The 19,020-nt window shown below is 51.7% G+C and overlaps 1 protein-coding gene across 1 annotated transcript; it reads left to right on the top strand.

The window, feature by feature from the left end:
• Positions 1 to 106: 106 nt before the first annotated feature.
• Positions 107 to 10,760, top strand: LOC108555193 (netrin receptor UNC5C). The gene is made up of 13 exons (XM_017910738.1): positions 107 to 167; positions 2,393 to 2,607; positions 3,068 to 3,281; positions 6,388 to 6,726; positions 7,242 to 7,409; positions 7,652 to 7,816; positions 8,405 to 8,440; positions 8,519 to 8,789; positions 8,864 to 9,012; positions 9,087 to 9,817; positions 9,916 to 10,304; positions 10,385 to 10,486; positions 10,560 to 10,760. The coding sequence occupies exons 1-13, from the start codon at positions 107 to 109 to the stop codon at positions 10,729 to 10,731; spliced, it is 3,012 nt and encodes a 1,003-aa protein (XP_017766227.1). The 3' UTR covers positions 10,732 to 10,760.
• Positions 10,761 to 19,020: the final 8,260 nt, after the last annotated feature.

Genomic DNA, 19,020 nt, shown 5'->3' with positions numbered 1-19,020 from the left:
GTAATCGAGAATCGGGAGGATCGAATGATCGAGGCGTAAGGTGGTTTTATGTTCCTTCGGTATATCGGTGGTCGAGGGCAACGGTTCAGTGAGATGTGAGCCGAGGATGGAGCTGAAGATCAGCATACTGCTTCTGGCGCTTCTACGCCTCGCCAGCACCCTCGAGAGTAAGGATGATTTATTTTACCCTACGACTTATGGTCGGTAATAGACAGCAGCCGGTGTCTGGCCCGGTTCGGCGATAAATTTTTCCACGCTAGACTTACGAGTTCTTGGTAAACAGAGCTCCTGGCTCGAGGGCCGAAGTTTGCGATTCGACAGCCTCGAGTTGGGCTACGCTCCTTCCTCCATGCGCCAGAATTCCGGCTAGCTGTTCGATTGTTACGAAGTTGCGCGTGTTTGCACGGTCGCGAACTTTTCGCGCGTCTGCGTTATGTTTCCGCGAACTTTGTTTATCGCGAAGAGCCTCGGTATGGTTGAAACAGCGCTCGAGGTACGAAACTTTTTCGACTATCGATGCATCGCGGGTCTTCCGAGATTCTTCGAAGACACGATCGGTAAACCAACCAGGGAAGACGCGAAAACGCGCGAGCTAGAAATTTAATAAACGTTTCGTCGCGTTTGCACAGGCCTGACGCGAAGATTAACACCGATTAACGGGGGTTTCATTGCGAAAGTTGAGAGAAATCCTATCGCGTTTATCTTCGGAGTTGAACGTCGAACAGCCTCGAGGATTAACGCGTAATTAAAACCCACGCGGGATGCGAATCGAGCGATATTTCTGTGCCGATAATCGCGAAAATTCTGTTTAAAAATTTCATCACGTACTACGTCCATGTTCCATTGTTCCACCGCCAAATAGGCGCGAAGATCATCGCGTATGCAAACTCGCGCGGAATGCAAACGAAGCAGCGCGATATCGTCGTCGATACCGTTATCCACTACACCGGGGGTAATCGTTTCGAAAAGAATAAATTCGCAACCGAAAGTCGCGCGGTTCTCCGGCGAGCAGAGCCGGAAGACGCTTCTCGAGGGCCGATTCCGGTGTTGGCTGTCGACCAGAGGGAACGGCGCGGCGTTCAGCGGGCCAGCTCTCGGAGCTTCGGGCAGGTTAACAACTGGCGCGAAAAGTTGAGAGCGTCGCGTTGGAAGTGTCCGCGTCTGAACAGCCCCCCGGGCCACGACAGAGATAAATTCGCGGGGCGAATTTACGCGTGCAACGTTGATATTCTACAAAGCCCCGGCTCGGGATCGTGACATGTTTTCCCGCTAGCGTGACAGCGGGGGTAATCGTCTCTCGGTTTACTGCCTCGAGTCAAACAAGAGTCGCGATCGCCTAGTCGTGCCGGGTAATAAAGTTCTGGCTCTGACTTAGCGTGCACGCCGGGAACGAACTAAGAGGATAAAAGAGAAAGATGGGAACCTTGGTATGACGCCGGGTGTAAAGACCAAGGGATCCCCTGAGCGGAGCGGATCCCGCTGACTGATACACGACGTAAAATCCCGTACGCATCGTTAAACCGGGGCTTTACCGTTTCCATCGCGCGACGTCTAAATTTACCAGTGGCCAGAATCGCGACGCGCTAGCCACAGGGACGAGCGAAACGTCCGATCTCTCGGGATGAGGCGTCGTTCGGCTTGTTAACGGGGCCACGACGATCGGGGAGAAACGGCTCGTTTGCCTCGCTGAATTAACCCTTTGCACTCTATGCCGATGCTAGTTGACCGGGGCGTCCGATCTTTATCGGCCATTCGCGGAGTAACGCGTCGCGTTGTCCAAATCGTGGCACGGGCGAACGCGAGTGCTCTAAAATCGAAGGGGAAGGCGTGGGTGAAATGACCGCGAACGATTCGGGGTTTTTCGTGCGTTCCGGGGGCAAGATTTACGACGTTGCGTGGAAAAATTAAGGGGATGGCGGTAGAATCGGAGTGGTAATTAATTCGTAGGAATCGATGGACGGTTATAGCGTCGTAATGCTCGTTGATGGATTACGCGATCGTGTCTCTATCCTGATAATTGGGTTACGGAAGAAAACACCGGTTGATTCGCAAATGACTCCGCTTTTGACCTCGAGAATTGCATGAAATTAGAACCGTTTCCGTCTTTACACACTCCCTCGTCGTTTGCTCTATTCCCTTTCAGCCTTTGCTTCTTCCCACATTTACGGCGGCCAAAGGTAACCGCGATCACTTATTCATAGCTCGAAGGAAGTTTCCCCGGCTTCCTATAATTAGATTAATCATTCAACTGCCACTTTCGCCGCGGTGGGCGTCGGAAGGTTTGCCTTTTTGCTGATTGCACGGGAGATCGAGTCGGATAGAGATTCGTCGCGTTGTAAATCTCGCGTAAATCTAGCGTGGATCTCGTATAAATCTCATCCCTTGGTTGCAGGCACGAAGGAGGAGGAGGACGCGGAGGAGGACGACGAGGAGAATTATCCCGTGGACGACTACGACTACGGCGACTACGAGACCGCGACCATAACCAGCGATATCGATCTTATCGCCGGTGGCTCTTTGCCGATCTTCCTGGCGGAGCCCGTCGACGCGTTCGTGGTGAAAGGGAAGCCTGCAACCCTTCATTGCAGCGCGGCGCACGCTCTGCAGGTACGAGAAGCCGATCTCGAACGCGTAACACCGGTAAACCCTCGCGCGGTTCTGCTTCAAAGCTTCAAAGAACGTGGAAACGGAAACTCCGCGTGGCCCGATTTCAGCGTGAAAATTGAAAATTGCCGCGATTCATCAGAGCCATCTAGCCTCGGCTACGGAACAGCCTACCGAGACCTCTTTTGCATGCCGGAACAATGGCATCCGCGAGATAGGAACGTCGAAGGGCCGTAACAAAGGACCGAGTAGCCGTCACTTTTCCAACGAAAGGCTTTTGGCTCGCGGATTCCGTGTTTCACGCGTACGTGGAGCAGGCTCGGTCCAAGTCATTTTCCTCTCCACCCTTATTAACCACTCGACCACCGTCGTCGTCGCCGCCACCACGTGGACAACCGTGGCTCCTGGCCCTTTTCACGCGCCGCTAATTACCCGCCACCTTATTCCGGCCGCTGCATTGCAGGTGTATTTTCGCTGTAACGGTGACCGGGCTGAGCGGTCGCAGCACCAGGATTTTGTCGACCCTCGTACCGGAACGAGGGTCGTCGAGGTCGAGTTGAACGTGACGAGGAACGAGGTCGAGGAGTACTTCGGCAGGGAGAGGTTCAAGTGCGAGTGCGTGGCATGGTCGGGACCAGGTCAGATTCGAGGGCAGCCCGCCACGGTTGAGGTCGCTTGTAAGTAGAGAACACTCCAATCTATCCGTTCGGTACTCTCTCTTTTCCTCTTTCAACTTTCCCTCGCGAGTCCTCCGTCCTTTTCCTCTATACCGCCGATGCTCCGTTCGTGCACCCCGGTCCCTGGGTCTTCGAGATTACGTTTCGCGTCTCCACTCGGGTGCAGAAACACGAGTATTGTACGGATTCTCTCTTAGGTATTCGAAGAAACGAAATTCCGTAATTTTGTTTATAAAGATAAATTACGCGAATACGTAGCGTACATAAAAATTCGTAGTTCACCGCGAAGGAGACAGTTAGTCATCCTGGAAATATTAACGCAGAATTATCAATCCTGTTTCTCCTCGGTATTGCTTTATAACTTTTCACAAAGCCGAATCACACGAATCACAGACACCGAGTAGTTAGTTCCCGAAGGGAGTACTTCGCGAGGGGGACAGTTGGTCATCCTCGAAATAATAAATCTGTTTTACCCCAATCTAGCCGATTCCTCGACTTTCCCCACGGTAGTCCTATCTCTCGCTCTATGAATATATCGCCGACTCATCGTGGGGAGAAGAAGAATCGGTCTGACAGATCCTCCCCTTCGATTAAACCGTACACATCGGACATCTCTGGCTGCAGATTAATTCCCAAAGAAATCAACTCCTTTCACTACCAAATTATACCTGCAGCTATACGCTTGGAAAAAGGATAGGACAAAAGGGGAACCGGAGGCTAACCTTTTACCACTCCGTCTAGCTGGTTCATTAAAGCTAGGATGTTACGATGCAATTAAACCGGAGGTTCATCGAGTAATAGTCTTCATAATTCAGGTCGTGCAACGTCGAAAGGAAACGGGGGAAAAAGGAAAACGAGAGAGGAGAGGAGAAAAATAAAAACACGCGTCGAGGGTGAACGGGGAGCGTGGGTGGAAGCGAATTAACGCGCGATTGTAGCGCGTATTCATGGGGATAGCGGAAGAGGGGGCTTAGGCCGAACGGTGGTCGAAGAGAGAAAACGGCCGGGAGCGACTAGCACCTGGAATCGGTCATAAAACGTAACTTCATTAACCCGATTAGCACCAGCCGACTCTCGAACGGGGGTTTTCGAGATACCCGCCGCGAAATTCACTCCGGTAAGCTTCGCTGTCGACGAGGGTTAGCCCGGTTGCGGCGCGAGGGATGCCGCGTCCGCTTGTTACCACCGGATATCTCGTGACGCGTAAACCGAGCCCAAAATCTAATCGATATTCTATTGCAAAGCAAACAGCTGTGAATACAGAATCGACGTGCTGCCTTTCGATCACTCCCCCGTTCGATTTCTTCCTATGGCGGCATTTTTTTTCCCCCGCTTTTTGTCCCTGCTTCCTTTTTTCGCGCACGAGGATGAGGTCGAATAGGGGTATTGTTGGCATGCAAATTGGAATGGTAACCGCGGTGATGCGAGACGCGTGACAATGCGACTCGACTTTTGACTTTCGGGCCTAATTTTCGCGTGTTCGACGCTTCGATGCCGCGGATAGCCTAGATTTTTCTCGCAAAACTTTCATGACACGATATGCAGGTGTGGGTGAGGAAAATATACAGCACGCGTATGGATAGTGTAAAGCTTTGCAGGAAATATACAACGAGAACTATGTTTGCAACAGTTATCTCTTATTAATAGCCAACTATTATGGAACTTGCCGGTTAAATTTGGTACCAGGGGTTGGAAATTTTTATCTCTTCGTTCTAAGTATTTTCTTCCTCGTTTCCCATATCGTCGCGAGAAGTTGCGACTGCATAGCAGAGGAACTTGGACTCGTTAGTTCATCTATAATGAGGGAAACCTTGAAACACGGATAAATACTGGAGAAATCGAAATTCATCCCCCAAAGCACGGAGACAAATCACACCCCTTCGGATCGAAGCGGTCAACACTGTCGTCTGAAAAGCATCCTCCGAAGAACCTCTTCTCCCTCCACTTTTTCTTCGACGACTGGTTTCGCGTGCTTGTATCCAGCGGATAAAGTCGAAGTGGCGCTTTCCGTGGACGGAAGTTGAAGAGTCGAAAGAGCAATTTTCGCACAGACGCGTCGCGGTGCGCAAACACGCGGGAGACAAACAGGACGTAGAATTAAATCCGTATTTGCGAGCAAACAGGAAACGGACGTGCCTTCGAAATTGAATACGCGGCAATATCGATCGCCGAGGCGTTTAGGTCGCGGAACATGGCGCCGTTCCGCGTCGCGATCCTCCAGCTGAGGAAACCTTTGTCGGATTAATCCCGCGGTAATTTCGTAGCCTCCTGGACGACGATTCGCCGCGAGTACGCGGCTTTAGGTCGACGGCAGAAATTCCTCGAGAACACGCGAGCGCGATTCCGAAGAAAATCGTGGAGCGAGTTACACCGGGAAGCTATGGCAACGAATATTCCATGATTATACATAAATCCGTGCAGTCCCTTCGCGATTCGTTTTCGCGTACTGTGCCGCAGCAGGGGGATCCAATTACCACTGGCAGTACGGATAAATTAATTAAACCTAACGATTCGACGTAACAGGCTACCCGCGAATCGTGCAATTTCCGCTCGTACGAACGTACCGATGATCGCGATACCAGGACGAACGCGAACGTAACGCGAGCCTGAGCTTCGCCTGATCGCTCGTACTTGCCATTCACGAGCCATACGAAAAGCACGCGTGTCCCGATAGAGACACCGCATCGAGGTGAAAGGTAGTCTAGACACGCAGAGTGCAAGAATGTAACCGGTGCATCAGGTGCGCGCGTCGTTGCTTACGGCTAGCCCTCCGCCGCGTCACAAAAGCGGCTATTTTTCCGCATATCCGCGGCACGCGGAATAATATGGCGCTGGCCGGCACGAATGGCAACCCTCGGTGGCCACGGATCGAGCAAATCTTTTTCTGCCTTTCCTGACCGGTGCAGCCGTGGCTCTGCTCGAGTGCCGAGCATAGAGACGCGGACCATGAAAGCACCCCTGCATTTATACACACGCCCTAATATCGCTGAGTGCCCTGCTCCCTCGCTGCTGTCTCCCCGCGCCCTTCCTCTGTCTCGTCGACCTCTCGTGCCTCGTATTTCCGGGCGAATATTAAAAAAAGCCCACCGGTGCTCCTCGTGTACAGACCTGAAGAAGCACTTCCTGTCGCCGCCGTACTCGTTGCCCGTGGAGGCCGGCCGGAACGTCGAGCTGCGCTGCACGCCGCCGCTAGGGGTGCCACCGCCGAAGGTGTACTGGCTGAAGAATGGCTCGCCTCTCGAGACGATCGCCAGCTCCACGCCGGCTTCCTCCATCGCGGACAGCATCCCCAACGACGTGATGTCGGGCAGCAACTTCGTGCAGACCGGCGACGGACACCTGATACTGGGGAAGGCCGAGCTCAGGCACCAGGGGAATTATTCCTGCGTCGCTGAGAACATCGCTGCGAGGCGGGTCAGTGAACCGGCCGTGCTGACGGTTTACGGTGAGACCTCTTGCGGATTCCGTGGGACCCGTCGTGCATGAATATTGCATCGGTCGTGGATCCTGCGTAATTAGAAACGATGATCGCGTATCGAGGGATAATTAAGCGTAACGCGGATACCGGCGTAGAGGGGATGATGGAATGAGCCGGCGTAGACAATGGGGGAATCGGTGGCGCGTCGCGTGAGAGATCGTAGTCGACGGTGAAGTTCCGCATAAAGGACCGATGCTAATTGTTGCTTTTCAAGGAGTTTAACGAGATTCGCGCAATCCCGTTCGCTCCTGTCGAAACTCTCGTTACGTTCCGCTACGCTCATTGTCGGTCCCGGAACTTCCTAATCGTCCATCCCATCTGTATCGCACTTGCCTTCGCGAGCAGAGTAAATACCAGTTATACTTTATCATTGTTAACGCGTCCGACTACCCCAGCTAGTCTAAGTCCCCCGTCTAGTCTCGTTGCTTCTCTCGCCAAACGCGCGACACCCGTTCCCCGACCGATTCTGGATTCGTTCCCAGTGAACGGCGGGTGGTCTTCCTGGTCCGGATGGTCGGACTGCAGCGCCCGTTGCAGCCGAGGTGTACAAAAGAGGACGCGAACCTGCACGAATCCCGCGCCCATGAATGGAGGTCAAGCCTGTCCTGGTTCAGCCACGCAGAGGGTCGAGTGCAATCCTTCCTGTCCCGGTAAGCTCGACGGTACCGGCCAATTACAAAACAATTACAACGATAGCACGCGTTGCACGTATATACCGGCTAGCCTCTCTAACTCGAAACAGTCTTGTTCCTCGTTCCATCGACGAAACGATCAAAGACGAGCGTCGTCCAAAGCGTACACAACACCGAGATGTAATCGTTTCACCGTTGCCGAGGGTACATCTGATAACCGAGATTTAATCGGGATTTTCAAGTTCACCCGTTGCTTTCAGCGGTCGACGGCAGATGGTCAAGCTGGTCCTCCTGGTCCGCATGCGGTCCCGATTGTTCCAGAGTAAGAAGGAGATCCTGCAACGACCCCCCGGCGAGCAATGGTGGTCGTCCCTGTCAAGGCAAGGACGTCATCGTCGAGTCTTGTTCCGCGGATCGATGTAATGGTGAGCTCCAGCTGGGTTCTTGCCTCCTTTTTTCTCCTCCCATCTTCTCCGTAGTTTCCTTCCTCTTTCCTCCCTCTTTGTTTCACTTTATTTCTCCTTTTATTTCGTCGTGGCCCGTGACCAGGCCAGCGGCGGACAATTTATTACGAGCGAACGGACTTCCCTTGTCCGGCGTCGCGTCCGATGATCGTCGTTCGCGGTCGCATGCGTGCCGCAGAGATACGATTTAAATTAATAATGACTCGCAGAAAGGCCACGATCCTCTATTTGGCTGACCCGGCCTGGCCCGGTCCGGCCCGGTCCCGCCGGAACGTTGCATTGTAATCTTCTTCGATTAACCGGTCATTGGACGCCGCAAATATTCCCATTGTTCAATGACAGACGTAACATCGTCCGGAGAGATTAGATTAAATTTTTCGAGGATGCATCGTGGAGATGGAACGCGACGGATTAAGGACGACCGCGCACCGTTGGCCGTTCAGCTTGTTAACGTTGCGGATAAGGCGGTCGTGCCCCGCAGATTTTCTCAGATCACGTTTATTCTCGTAGAGTAAGTCACTTTTCTTCCTCCCGTGCTATCGCATGCAGCTCTCGGACAGGACGGACCGCGAGTCTTCAAGGAAGGTAAACGCCACTGCGCATTTCGAAACAGTTTGTCCGGTAGGCAGCTGATTTGAGAGCATGTCGTTTGTCTGGTCACAGCAACTAGAGCGATCGATCACAGGAACATACTGGCCCTGTGGATCACACTGAGCCTGGCGGCGATCATACTGGCGGTCACCACGATATTCTTCGTTCGACTGATGCGCCGAAAGGAGAGGATGGAGGCGCTCTACGGGGTAGCCAGGTTAGACTTCCGTCGTCCGGGTGATCTAGCCAAGTCTGTGGTTTCGAAGAACGATCGTTCGGTTCTTTCGGTGGATAGGCGGTTGGAGCAGGTGATAGACGAGTCGAACGCCGCTAGGATGCCTAGGTAAACGATCCTCGAGGAATTAAACCCCGATCGATCCTTGTCCCCCCGTTGAAAGTCTCTCTGACGATACGCAGATCTTGCTCGGAGCACCATTACGACGTGCCACAGCTTTCGCTGCCGTCCACCACCAGACCATCGCCCAGTTCTTCCGTCGCCAGGTCCTCCTGCAGGAACTCCCAGCGTGGTAGAGGCTTATCGGATAACGAGGAGGGACGATCATCCCGTAAGCAACGAGTACCATCAACTTGAACACCGTGATCGAGCAACGGATAAGTCCTGGTAACATCTGGTCTTTAGGGTCCACCTGCCAGGCGAACCAGGAGAGCAACGAGGACGACGACGAGCACGATGACGAGGAAAGGTTCGGGGAGGACAACAGAAACCACGAGGACTCTGGTGGATTCGTCGTGAGGGCTATGGTCGACGAGCAAGGTGCGCTTCTGGTGGTCCCCGAGGTCGGAGTGTCGATGTCCATACCGGAGGGAGCCATCCCTCGCGGAAGAAGATACGGTTTACACTTGGCTGTTCTCGGAGACGACGCCCTGAGACCTGGTCTGCCACCTGGTCTGACGTTGCTGTCAGCGGTGGTGGCATGCGGGCCTAATGGAATCGACCTGGTGAAGCCTGTGATCCTCCAATTCGAACACTGTGCCGAACTCAGGACTGGCAACTGGGAACTGAGCCTCTGGTCCACGGATCTCGATCTGGAAACTCGATCCAACAACTCGTCCAGCTCCTCCACCAATTCTAGCCTCACCTCCACGTCGATGTGGAGAAAGATTCTGACATTGGGCGGCGAACCTATCAATCTCCCTGGTCAACCGTTCGCGCAACTCGATCACTCAGGGGTGTTCCTGGTGACCGAAACTCCTAGCGTCTACGCGGTGGCTGGAGAGAATTCCGTGGTGGCACCTGGATTGGCGGTAAAGAGGATCTGCGTGGCTGTGTTCTTGTCTCGCGAGAGGGATCACATCAGGTGTCACCTGATGGAAGACACGAAGGCTGCCTTTAAGCTCGTGGTGGATCAGGTTAACGTTCGGTCCATGTTTCCAATTGCTGGATTAAGTCTCGAACATCGAACTCTGTTATCTCGATTTTTTTAAATTATCCATGTCGATTCGTACAGGAACGTCGATTAGGTGGCTCCCGGATCGAGCACGGAGCGTTAGGCTTCAGAGCTGGTGGTTCTCATCTTCGGATCGACCTGGAGGATAGAGAAAGCGGGTTCGTTGAGCGCCAGGAGGTGCCGCATCGACGAATCTGGTCGTCGGCGAGAACAAGCGTGAGAAGATCCTTCAGAATCGAGAAAACCGTCGGCGATCTGAGGCTTAGCTTCGAGCTACGAGCCTGTCAATGCGGTTTCGAAGAGCACGCGCTGTTCCTGAGAATCGACCTGGATCTGATGAAGAGAAACGGTTCTGGCGGAAAGAGAACCACGAAGTCTGAGTCATCCATCGTTTTGCGTGGGAAGAATTCGACCAGGTCGACCGAATCGGTCGTTCCCAGACCATTCAGGTATCACTCGGACCCCTTTTCTACCTATTTCGTCGTACATCGCGTAGGTCATTAACAACGAGCGATTTCGTTCATTGAAGATTCTCCAAAACGCTAAGAAGACAGTTGTGTCAGTGTCTCGACCCGCCAAGCGTGCGGGGTAACGACTGGAGAATGTTAGCACAAAGACTTCAAGTAGATCGGTGAGAGTTGATCTTCTACATTCCGTCAGCTAGAATAAGTCGCGTAATCGAACAGGTTCCTAATTTTACGCAGGTACGTTGACTATTTCGCGACGAAAGCCAGTCCAACGGAGCACATCCTGGACCTCTGGGAAGCGAAACACCAAGAGGGTACAGCCCTCGCGGATCTACTTAACCATTTAAGACTGATGGGACGCGTGGACGCTGCCAACGTCCTCGAGAGTCGCCTAGGTCCATGGATCTGAGCCCCTCCGATCGTCACTGCCCATTAAGCAACCCGTCGTTTACAATTTTACAGTGTTTTGTACATATAAGAGAACCGAAGTCTATATTACGAATAAGAGGAATCGATGTAGAATCACGTTGTATAGGGACAACGACCGTGTTTGTACATAAAGTTCGTTTATAGCAAACGTTGACTCTGACTCCATTACAACCTTAAAACTACCCGGAACGCATCATGTATAACGCGCGACGACTTTCGTACACCCATTTCTTCGTCTTCCTCGACTTACCGAAGGTAAACAGCCACGTTATTCGCAACCACTTTCCATTACAACCATTCCCAAAGTACCGGTTCAACGACACCCGCCCACCACGCACCGAAACCCCGAGCCCCGGCCATCAAATCGAACATAACAGCAGCCTAGGCGCAGAATCCAAGTCGTTCGCCGTTCTGGTCCACCGAAGATCCCCGAGATCTCAGTTCCGCAACAATGCCACGCTCGTTGGAAGAACGGAAGTAGCGGACGAGGCTCACCGGGCCAATTTGCACCTGAATACCAGCGGCTACGTTCCCCGAAGCGATCGTGAGGCCGGTGCCAGCAGAATGCAGTCGCGAGTGCATTTAGCCGGCCATTTGGCTGCCATTCGAACGCGTCGTATCGCGGCGCGAGCATTTCAGCCTGGGCTTCTACTATCGTCGTATCGCGTCCAAGAGCAAGGATGCGTGGGATGCTCGAAACAATGGGCATTATCCAGCTAAACATGGGAGTGAGGGTCCTGGGATTCTGGCAGGCTTCGAGGAGCTATAGGTATGCGTGGATGCCAGCCCTCATATAGGTATGCATGTATCCCTTTGCCTTTCCCCCATCTTCCCCTCTTCGCTCCCAATCCTCTTCCAAGGATGGTGGACCGAGTGGAGGGGCGACGTTTAATCACGGTAGGCCGCTGGTGGTAATTCCGTCGGACAATGGCTGTTGACCTGCGTCGTTCAGGGGTACCGGCTACTCTTTCGCGCTAATACCGTGAACGCGGATTTGTCGGTGGCTCGACGTCGGCCAGGTGACTGTTTTCTTCTTTTCCATACAAAACTACCGAACCGGTGCGAAGGAAATGATCGATCGTGAGAGCCGAACGATGTCACGCTTCGGTTTCGATTATCGGCTGTCAATCGTATCCGGAATGGTGATGGAAGAGCCAGGGTGACAGGTGCTAAACGTTATTGCTTCGTTTCGGCTCCGATACGCGTCGTAATCGACTTATTAGCAAGCGTATATGCGAGAGGTATAAATAGCTGTCGGACGATTAAAAATTCCATGATCGTTCTACCATAGCCACGTCCCGGAACGACGCTTATCCCGTTGGAACTCGCGGCGCGCCACCCCCCAAGGAATTAGGGGAAGCGCGGCTTCTCCGGTGCCATAACGTCTAATTCGAAATTGAACCGCGGTCCCGGTGCTAGCCGGCATGAATCTTCTCCGATATTAACCCATCGTGCATATCGCGGGCAAAATCGAGAAGGCAGGCGAGAGATTTCCGCGAGGCAAGCGCGGTCACGCGGCCCCGCGATAACGTCGTCGTAACGACGCGGTTATTGCCGCGCCGGCCGGCCATCGTATATGCATAATCCACGTCAGAGTCGCATAAATTCCACATCCAGAACCGTATTAATTTCCCGGACTAATCGCGATTGGGATCTACAGGCAATTACGAGAAGGATAGGCCAATCAGATTGGCGGGCGCCGCTTCGCTCGCTTCCGTTAACGCGGAAGGTCCGGTCACGCACACGCAACCCCCGGCCACCCCGCACGCTCCACCCTCTCGACGGCCATCGTACGACGCGTGCAAAACAGCCGGGAAGCACCACGAGGGTCAGAGCCGCCTGCCTTTATGAATCGTGCGGAGGTATCGCGATCGAGCCGTGGCTGAAATCGATCTCTCCCCGCCGCAGTCTCTCATCCGCGATTCCACCGTGTGAATAAATTATGCAACTAATTGCCGTAACTGCAGGCGATTATTGCTCGATCGTGTATGACTAATGTGTAAACGTTGCGCGAGTTCGGCTGATATATTTGACGAATAGCCGGTGCACGAGGGATTATCGGGTTTGGCTGGTAATTGGTTGATTAGGTGAGTGTCTTGCGCTACCTCGGGTTGTCTCGTGGTCGTGTGTCCTCCGTGGTTGGCTCTTCGGGGCAGTTTAGCCGGGGCTCGGTTTGGATTCGCGCGGTGTTTGGATTGGCGGTCGAGGGGTCGGTCTTGTTAAGGGAAATTCGGCTAGGACGAGTTTGATTTCCTTAAATCGATACACGCGGAGCCATTCGCCGGGCTAGTCATTTGACCCGAGTTTTGTACGTTCGATTCGTACCTTGAATGAGAATTAACGAGCGGCGGGGAAATTGCGAGCAGGGGATACCGGAATAAACGCAATTAGCATGATACCGTACGATACACGTGTGCGTAATATTAGAGGCCAGGGGTCTTTCGGATAATTACACGCGATCGGGAGGAAATAAAAGAGAATCAGCGGTATAAGGAACGGCGGATTGGACCATTTCGAGAGGGGAATGTTGCCGACACGATGAAAAGAAGATTCTAAAGAACGAGATCGAGGATTATTCCTCTCGCCAGGGTATCGTCTTCCTAACGAGCACAGAGACGTATTCCCGAGTCCAGCTCCCTCGATGCTTCGTGCTTTAGATGAATCGAGCCCTGTTCCTTCTTCGGCTCCTTTGTAGATGAAATAGAAACACGCAAATCTGCAATTCGGATGTAAAAATGAATAAGGGAAGATGAAAATATCGCGGAAAAGGGGAATGGCAAAAACGAAATCACGCGAATGACGCGAGGAGTAGTTAGACTAGTTAGACGGAAATAAAAAAGGGACAAAGTCGTCTCTAAAACGGCGTCGGAAGGAACCCGCGTATTTTTCCGCTGTCGTCCGGCCGGATTTTTGCCGCAGCGCGGAAACAAAAAGCGTGGCCGCATAGTTTCGAAACAATTCCGTCGTGGAATTCCACGACATCCGCGGCTAAAGGGCAGTAAATTTGCCGTGCATTTTGCACGCCATGCTGCGCGTTCAGGCACGTACAGTCTTAGCAAAAATCGAGGGAACGCGATAATTCTCCGACGATCGACGAATTCATCGAAGTCAAATTTCGAGATAACTTTACCTCCTTTAAATTCTAGTGCTACCTAATAATTTCCATGCAAATTAGACACCGTGTTCCTTAACCGAAAGAAACCAGATCCCAAGATTCCTAATTTTGTTTTACACTTCAGCTAGCTTAATATTCTTTGAATATTTAAAAACTCTCCATTATACTAAAAATTTCTTTTAATTAAATATTCAATTTCGCTTCGCGGAGTGAATATCGTACAGTTGGACGACGAGAAAAAGAAGCTTCCTCCCGAATGACTTTCAATATCCCAAGTCTTGGCGTGTCACGTATACACCCAGTCCTGTAGTAATCATAGCCAGAACCATCGAATAGCTGCAAGATCCCGAAACCCTGTTCCATCCACTTGAATCCTCTCCACGCACATAATCCGACCCTCCTCCATGAACAGTAGCCTCGATCTCTGCGGCGCTCGTCAGAATCTAAACACAGTCCCAATCTGCATACATTTTCTTACGGCGCGTTGCAGCAACGACGACGCCGTGGCAAGATCGTAAAGCAGTTCCCATCTTCGTCTCCTCCCCTCCGGTGACTTTACAAATTGCGATGCTGTCGGTTACAAGTCACTCCGCGCGAGAGCAGCCGGCGAGCGAACGTAAATAGCGCGCGTCTCGCGGCTACACGCTCGCGATCCCATTAAACCCGCTCGCGGGTACACGGTTGCGTCCTGTCTGTCGACGAATTTGCACCGTGTCCTACCCCTGCCGTCACCCCTCGTGCCCCGACGTATCGATGCGTCCCGATACGACGCCGCGCGGCGCCGCAGCGGATTCCTTGGCCACGGCGTCTAGCTCTCGACATTTGCATGCGAACCGCCCGGCTTTAATCCGCGGCCAGGCGCTGAATTATGCGTGTCGACCGATTTGCATAACGTTCGCGCGGCGCGAGTCCGATGAACGACGATTCCGCGGGAAAATTGGCCCCCAGGCCGGAATTAAATCCGCGGTTCGTTTAATTAAGCGAACTTTACAGCCACGCCACTCGTCGAGCTCTGTCCGACTCTTCTTCGTCGTTTCCACTTCGCCTTCGCGCGAACATCGCGCGTCGTAAAGTACACTAGCCGTAAAACGCGCGCGGATAGGCGTATTACATTCGCGTACGCGCGAAACGCTTGGTCGCATTACGAGAATTACGCGGAGGAATCGTTCAATGAACGCGGTTTGTAACAACGTTTGAATGAAAATAGTCTAGCATGGAATTTCGCGAAGATTCGAGTGTAAGAGTATATAAAAGTGTGCGAACTCTGATTACTCTGGTTAATCTGGATAAGATGACGTGAGTGACGAGCTCCTAACAATGATAACCAGAGTCTAAAAATTAAACGGCGATCCGCTGCAAAAATCGAGGGAACGCGATAATTCTCCGACGATCGACGAATTCATCGAAGTCAAATTTCGAGATAACTTTACCTCCTTTAAATTCTAGTGCTACCTAATAATTTCCATGCAAATTAGACACCGTGTTCCTTAACCGAAAGAAACCAGATCCCAAGATTCCTAATTTTGTTTTACACTTCAGCTAGCTTAATATTCTTTGAATATTTAAAAACTCTCCATTATACTAAAAATTTCTTTTAATTAAATATTCAATTTCGCTTCGCGGAGTGAATATCGTACAGTTGGACGACGAGAAAAAGAAGCTTCCTCCCGAATGACTTTCAATATCCCAAGTCTTGGCGTGTCACGTATACACCCAGTCCTGTAGTAATCATAGCCAGAACCATCGAATAGCTGCAAGATCCCGAAACCCTGTTCCATCCACTTGAATCCTCTCCACGCACATAATCCGACCCTCCTCCATGAACAGTAGCCTCGATCTCTGCGGCGCTCGTCAGAATCTAAACACAGTCCCAATCTGCATACATTTTCTTACGGCGCGTTGCAGCAACGACGACGCCGTGGCAAGATCGTAAAGCAGTTCCCATCTTCGTCTCCTCCCCTCCGGTGACTTTACAAATTGCGATGCTGTCGGTTACAAGTCACTCCGCGCGAGAGCAGCCGGCGAGCGAACGTAAATAGCGCGCGTCTCGCGGCTACACGCTCGCGATCCCATTAAACCCGCTCGCGGGTACACGGTTGCGTCCTGTCTGTCGACGAATTTGCACCGTGTCCTACCCCTGCCGTCACCCCTCGTGCCCCGACGTATCGATGCGTCCCGATACGACGCCGCGCGGCGCCGCAGCGGATTCCTTGGCCACGGCGTCTAGCTCTCGACATTTGCATGCGAACCGCCCGGCTTTAATCCGCGGCCAGGCGCTGAATTATGCGTGTCGACCGATTTGCATAACGTTCGCGCGGCGCGAGTCCGATGAACGACGATTCCGCGGGAAAATTGGCCCCCAGGCCGGAATTAAATCCGCGGTTCGTTTAATTAAGCGAACTTTACAGCCACGCCACTCGTCGAGCTCTGTCCGACTCTTCTTCGTCGTTTCCACTTCGCCTTCGCGCGAACATCGCGCGTCGTAAAGTACACTAGCCGTAAAACGCGCGCGGATAGGCGTATTACATTCGCGTACGCGCGAAACGCTTGGTCGCATTACGAGAATTACGCGGAGGAATCGTTCAATGAACGCGGTTTGTAACAACGTTTGAATGAAAATAGTCTAGCATGGAATTTCGCGAAGATTCGAGTGTAAGAGTATATAAAAGTGTGCGAACTCTGATTACTCTGGTTAATCTGGATAAGATGACGTGAGTGACGAGCTCCTAACAATGATAACCAGAGTCTAAAAATTAAACGGCGATCCGCTTGATCTGCGTGACGTTTACCTGGATACATTAATGCGTCCCTGGGCCCAAACAATTGTTTTCGTCGAACGCGTATGCGATGGCTTCCGCAGAACGCATATATGTGGCACCCGTCCGCTAAGGGTGAACAAAGAAGGCCCACCTTTAACCACTTGCGCTACCGATAAACACAGAGCCTCGTGTGCCAGAATAATCTAGTGTTTCCGTGACAATTGCCTGACGACGTATATACCAAGTTGTTAGCGATTCTGCGATAAAAGCATTGCGACGTGCGTGGCACGTCTTTCCAGCGCAAGTGGATAAAAGGGCAATTCTAGGAGTGGACCGCGGAGTTTTACGTGAGGGATGATACCGGCGTGTGAATATCGCATCCAACGGAATAAAATACAATCGGCCACCGAGTTATGGACTCGTTTTAATCCAACCCTCTCTTCTCCTTCCCTTACACGATGAATAAGTAACGGACTATGAAATTAAGACCGATTCCCTGTCACGCTATATAATCCGCCCAAGTGTTTCGGTTTATTCCGAAATATCCGATAAGATCAATTTTTTATCTAAATCGCTGGCTCATTTCATATTAATAAGACCATTTGTCTTAATCTCTGCGCTGTTTAACAATCGTTTAAAGTGCAAATTACGACATGTCGTACTTACCGTAGGCGTGTCGAGCGAACTGGTCCGCGCGAGTTTTCCATAACCCGTTCATGCTTCCCGATTAAAAGATTAAGACGCGTCATCGCGACGAGAGATAGGCTAACGACGACTGCGACGTTCGATCTCAGTTTCAAATTGAATCGGAACCAGGCCGGTCTACTTTACCGTGAATCTGCATACAAAAGATGCGCATCGCCTAGGAATAGATTGGTCTGTCAATGTGAAAGGCGATAGGGAGTTCAATATGGAAGGCCCGGGAGGTAGAAAATCCAAAGTGAAACTCGGATATCGATAAGCCGTGCACCGTGATAGAGGGTTCGGAATACCGGAGCCAGTGATACACGGTTAGGGTCAGATTCGGGTTAGGCTGAAGTAAGGTTCGGCTCCGGATGACGAAACTGGAAATTACGCGGCCTTCCGGTGGCAGACGCGCGCGGGGATGGTGACAGAGGAACGTTGCCAACAATGGTCACATCGCGACGACTCGACGCTGCCAGGCCCCGTGTAATTACGCCACCTTTATCCCTCGATCTCGTTTCGACGAGTCCCGTTTCGCCGATCAAACGCTAGATCGTAGATAACGCGTGGCGGGAATCGTTGCGTCGACGAGGCCTTGTTGTCGATCGGTTATTGCGCGAGGTGTTTCGCCGCTTTTGTCCTACGGACAGCCACGGACCGGTTACGCCCGAGCAATATACGAGGACTAGAGAGCTGGCTCGTTCGCTCGTGACAGCAATCAGCTGCGCGATCAAGCGAGCACCGAGCGAAGATTTGTGTTCGAGAGCGTGCAATACATCTGTCTGCAGCGACGGATACACGTGTAGGTCCGGGAAAAAGGGTAGAAAAGGCCCCCGGGGACCTGCTCGAGATTCGAATCTAGGTCTACCGTGGTATCATGGTAGCGCGATATCTAGTCCGTTACTATTCTCTGCCTCTGATTTTTCTCTGCCTCCCTTTTTCCCCTGTCTTTATCAACGCTCAGCTTTCGGTTTCGCCCGAAACGCCGCGATTCTCCCTGCAACCGGGATTTTCCTCCATTATTTTTCCCAGCTGATGGAAAGTTAATGGAACGTGATAAACTAGCTAGAGGGTTTTTGGTTTTGATGGATAGCGCGCCGGGTTAGGCAAATTTGCTCGGACGAGTGACGTGTCACTCGGAGAGGCTCGGAATGGAGAGATGATGTTAATTTGTATACTTTATTTTGGAAATTATTATAGCGGAATAAATCGTATGAAGATTTGGTGAAGGGTTATTAAAACTGCGAGGAACGGTAAGGGATTAAGAGGAAGAATTTTTTAATTCTTTGCTAACGTCTATTTAGATCTTAAGAAGTCCAGGCTGTGATCATTAATAATTTTGCAAAATGAAATTGCGAAAAGTCGTCCCTTTATACTTCTATTATACGACAATCCCTTAATCCCTTCGCTGTAAAGACCAGTCAGGCTCGAAATAAATTTTTCATGCCAAATCTCACAAAGACGGACTGCACCCGCCATGCGAATAAAATTACACTCGACACGTTTCAACCGTCAAAAAATTTGTTGAATTTCATTATGGCAGAAGTACGCGCAGTGACGAATAAAAATTGAAGCTTCATCGGTGCATAAATTTGTAGAATTATATCGTAGTACGAGCGGATCCGAAGTTTCGCAAATGGCACGATTGAACAGTGCCTAACGACAATGGGTACCAGCAATTTTCGTTATTCTTCCGTCAGCCAACACCGAA

This window comes from Eufriesea mexicana, unplaced genomic scaffold (assembly GCF_001483705.2).
Source record: "Eufriesea mexicana isolate 0111107269 unplaced genomic scaffold, ASM148370v2 scaffold143, whole genome shotgun sequence".
NCBI classification, from domain to species: domain Eukaryota; kingdom Metazoa; phylum Arthropoda; class Insecta; order Hymenoptera; family Apidae; genus Eufriesea; species Eufriesea mexicana.
Note: the sequence above shows the minus strand (reverse complement) of the source record. Positions and strands in the feature narration are given on the sequence as shown.

What these genes read in the sequence shown, in the direction of transcription:
- LOC108555193 (XM_017910738.1), top strand. Translation starts at nt 107, where the DNA reads ATGGAGCTGAAGATCAGCATACTGCTTCTGGCGCTTCTACGCCTCGCC. An exon ending in ACCGCGAGTCTTCAAGGAAG is followed by an intron (nt 8,441 to 8,518) that starts GTAAACGCCACT and finishes GTCTGGTCACAG; the next exon opens with CAACTAGAGCGATCGATCAC. An exon ending in AACGCCGCTAGGATGCCTAG is followed by an intron (nt 8,790 to 8,863) that starts GTAAACGATCCT and finishes GACGATACGCAG; the next exon opens with ATCTTGCTCGGAGCACCATT.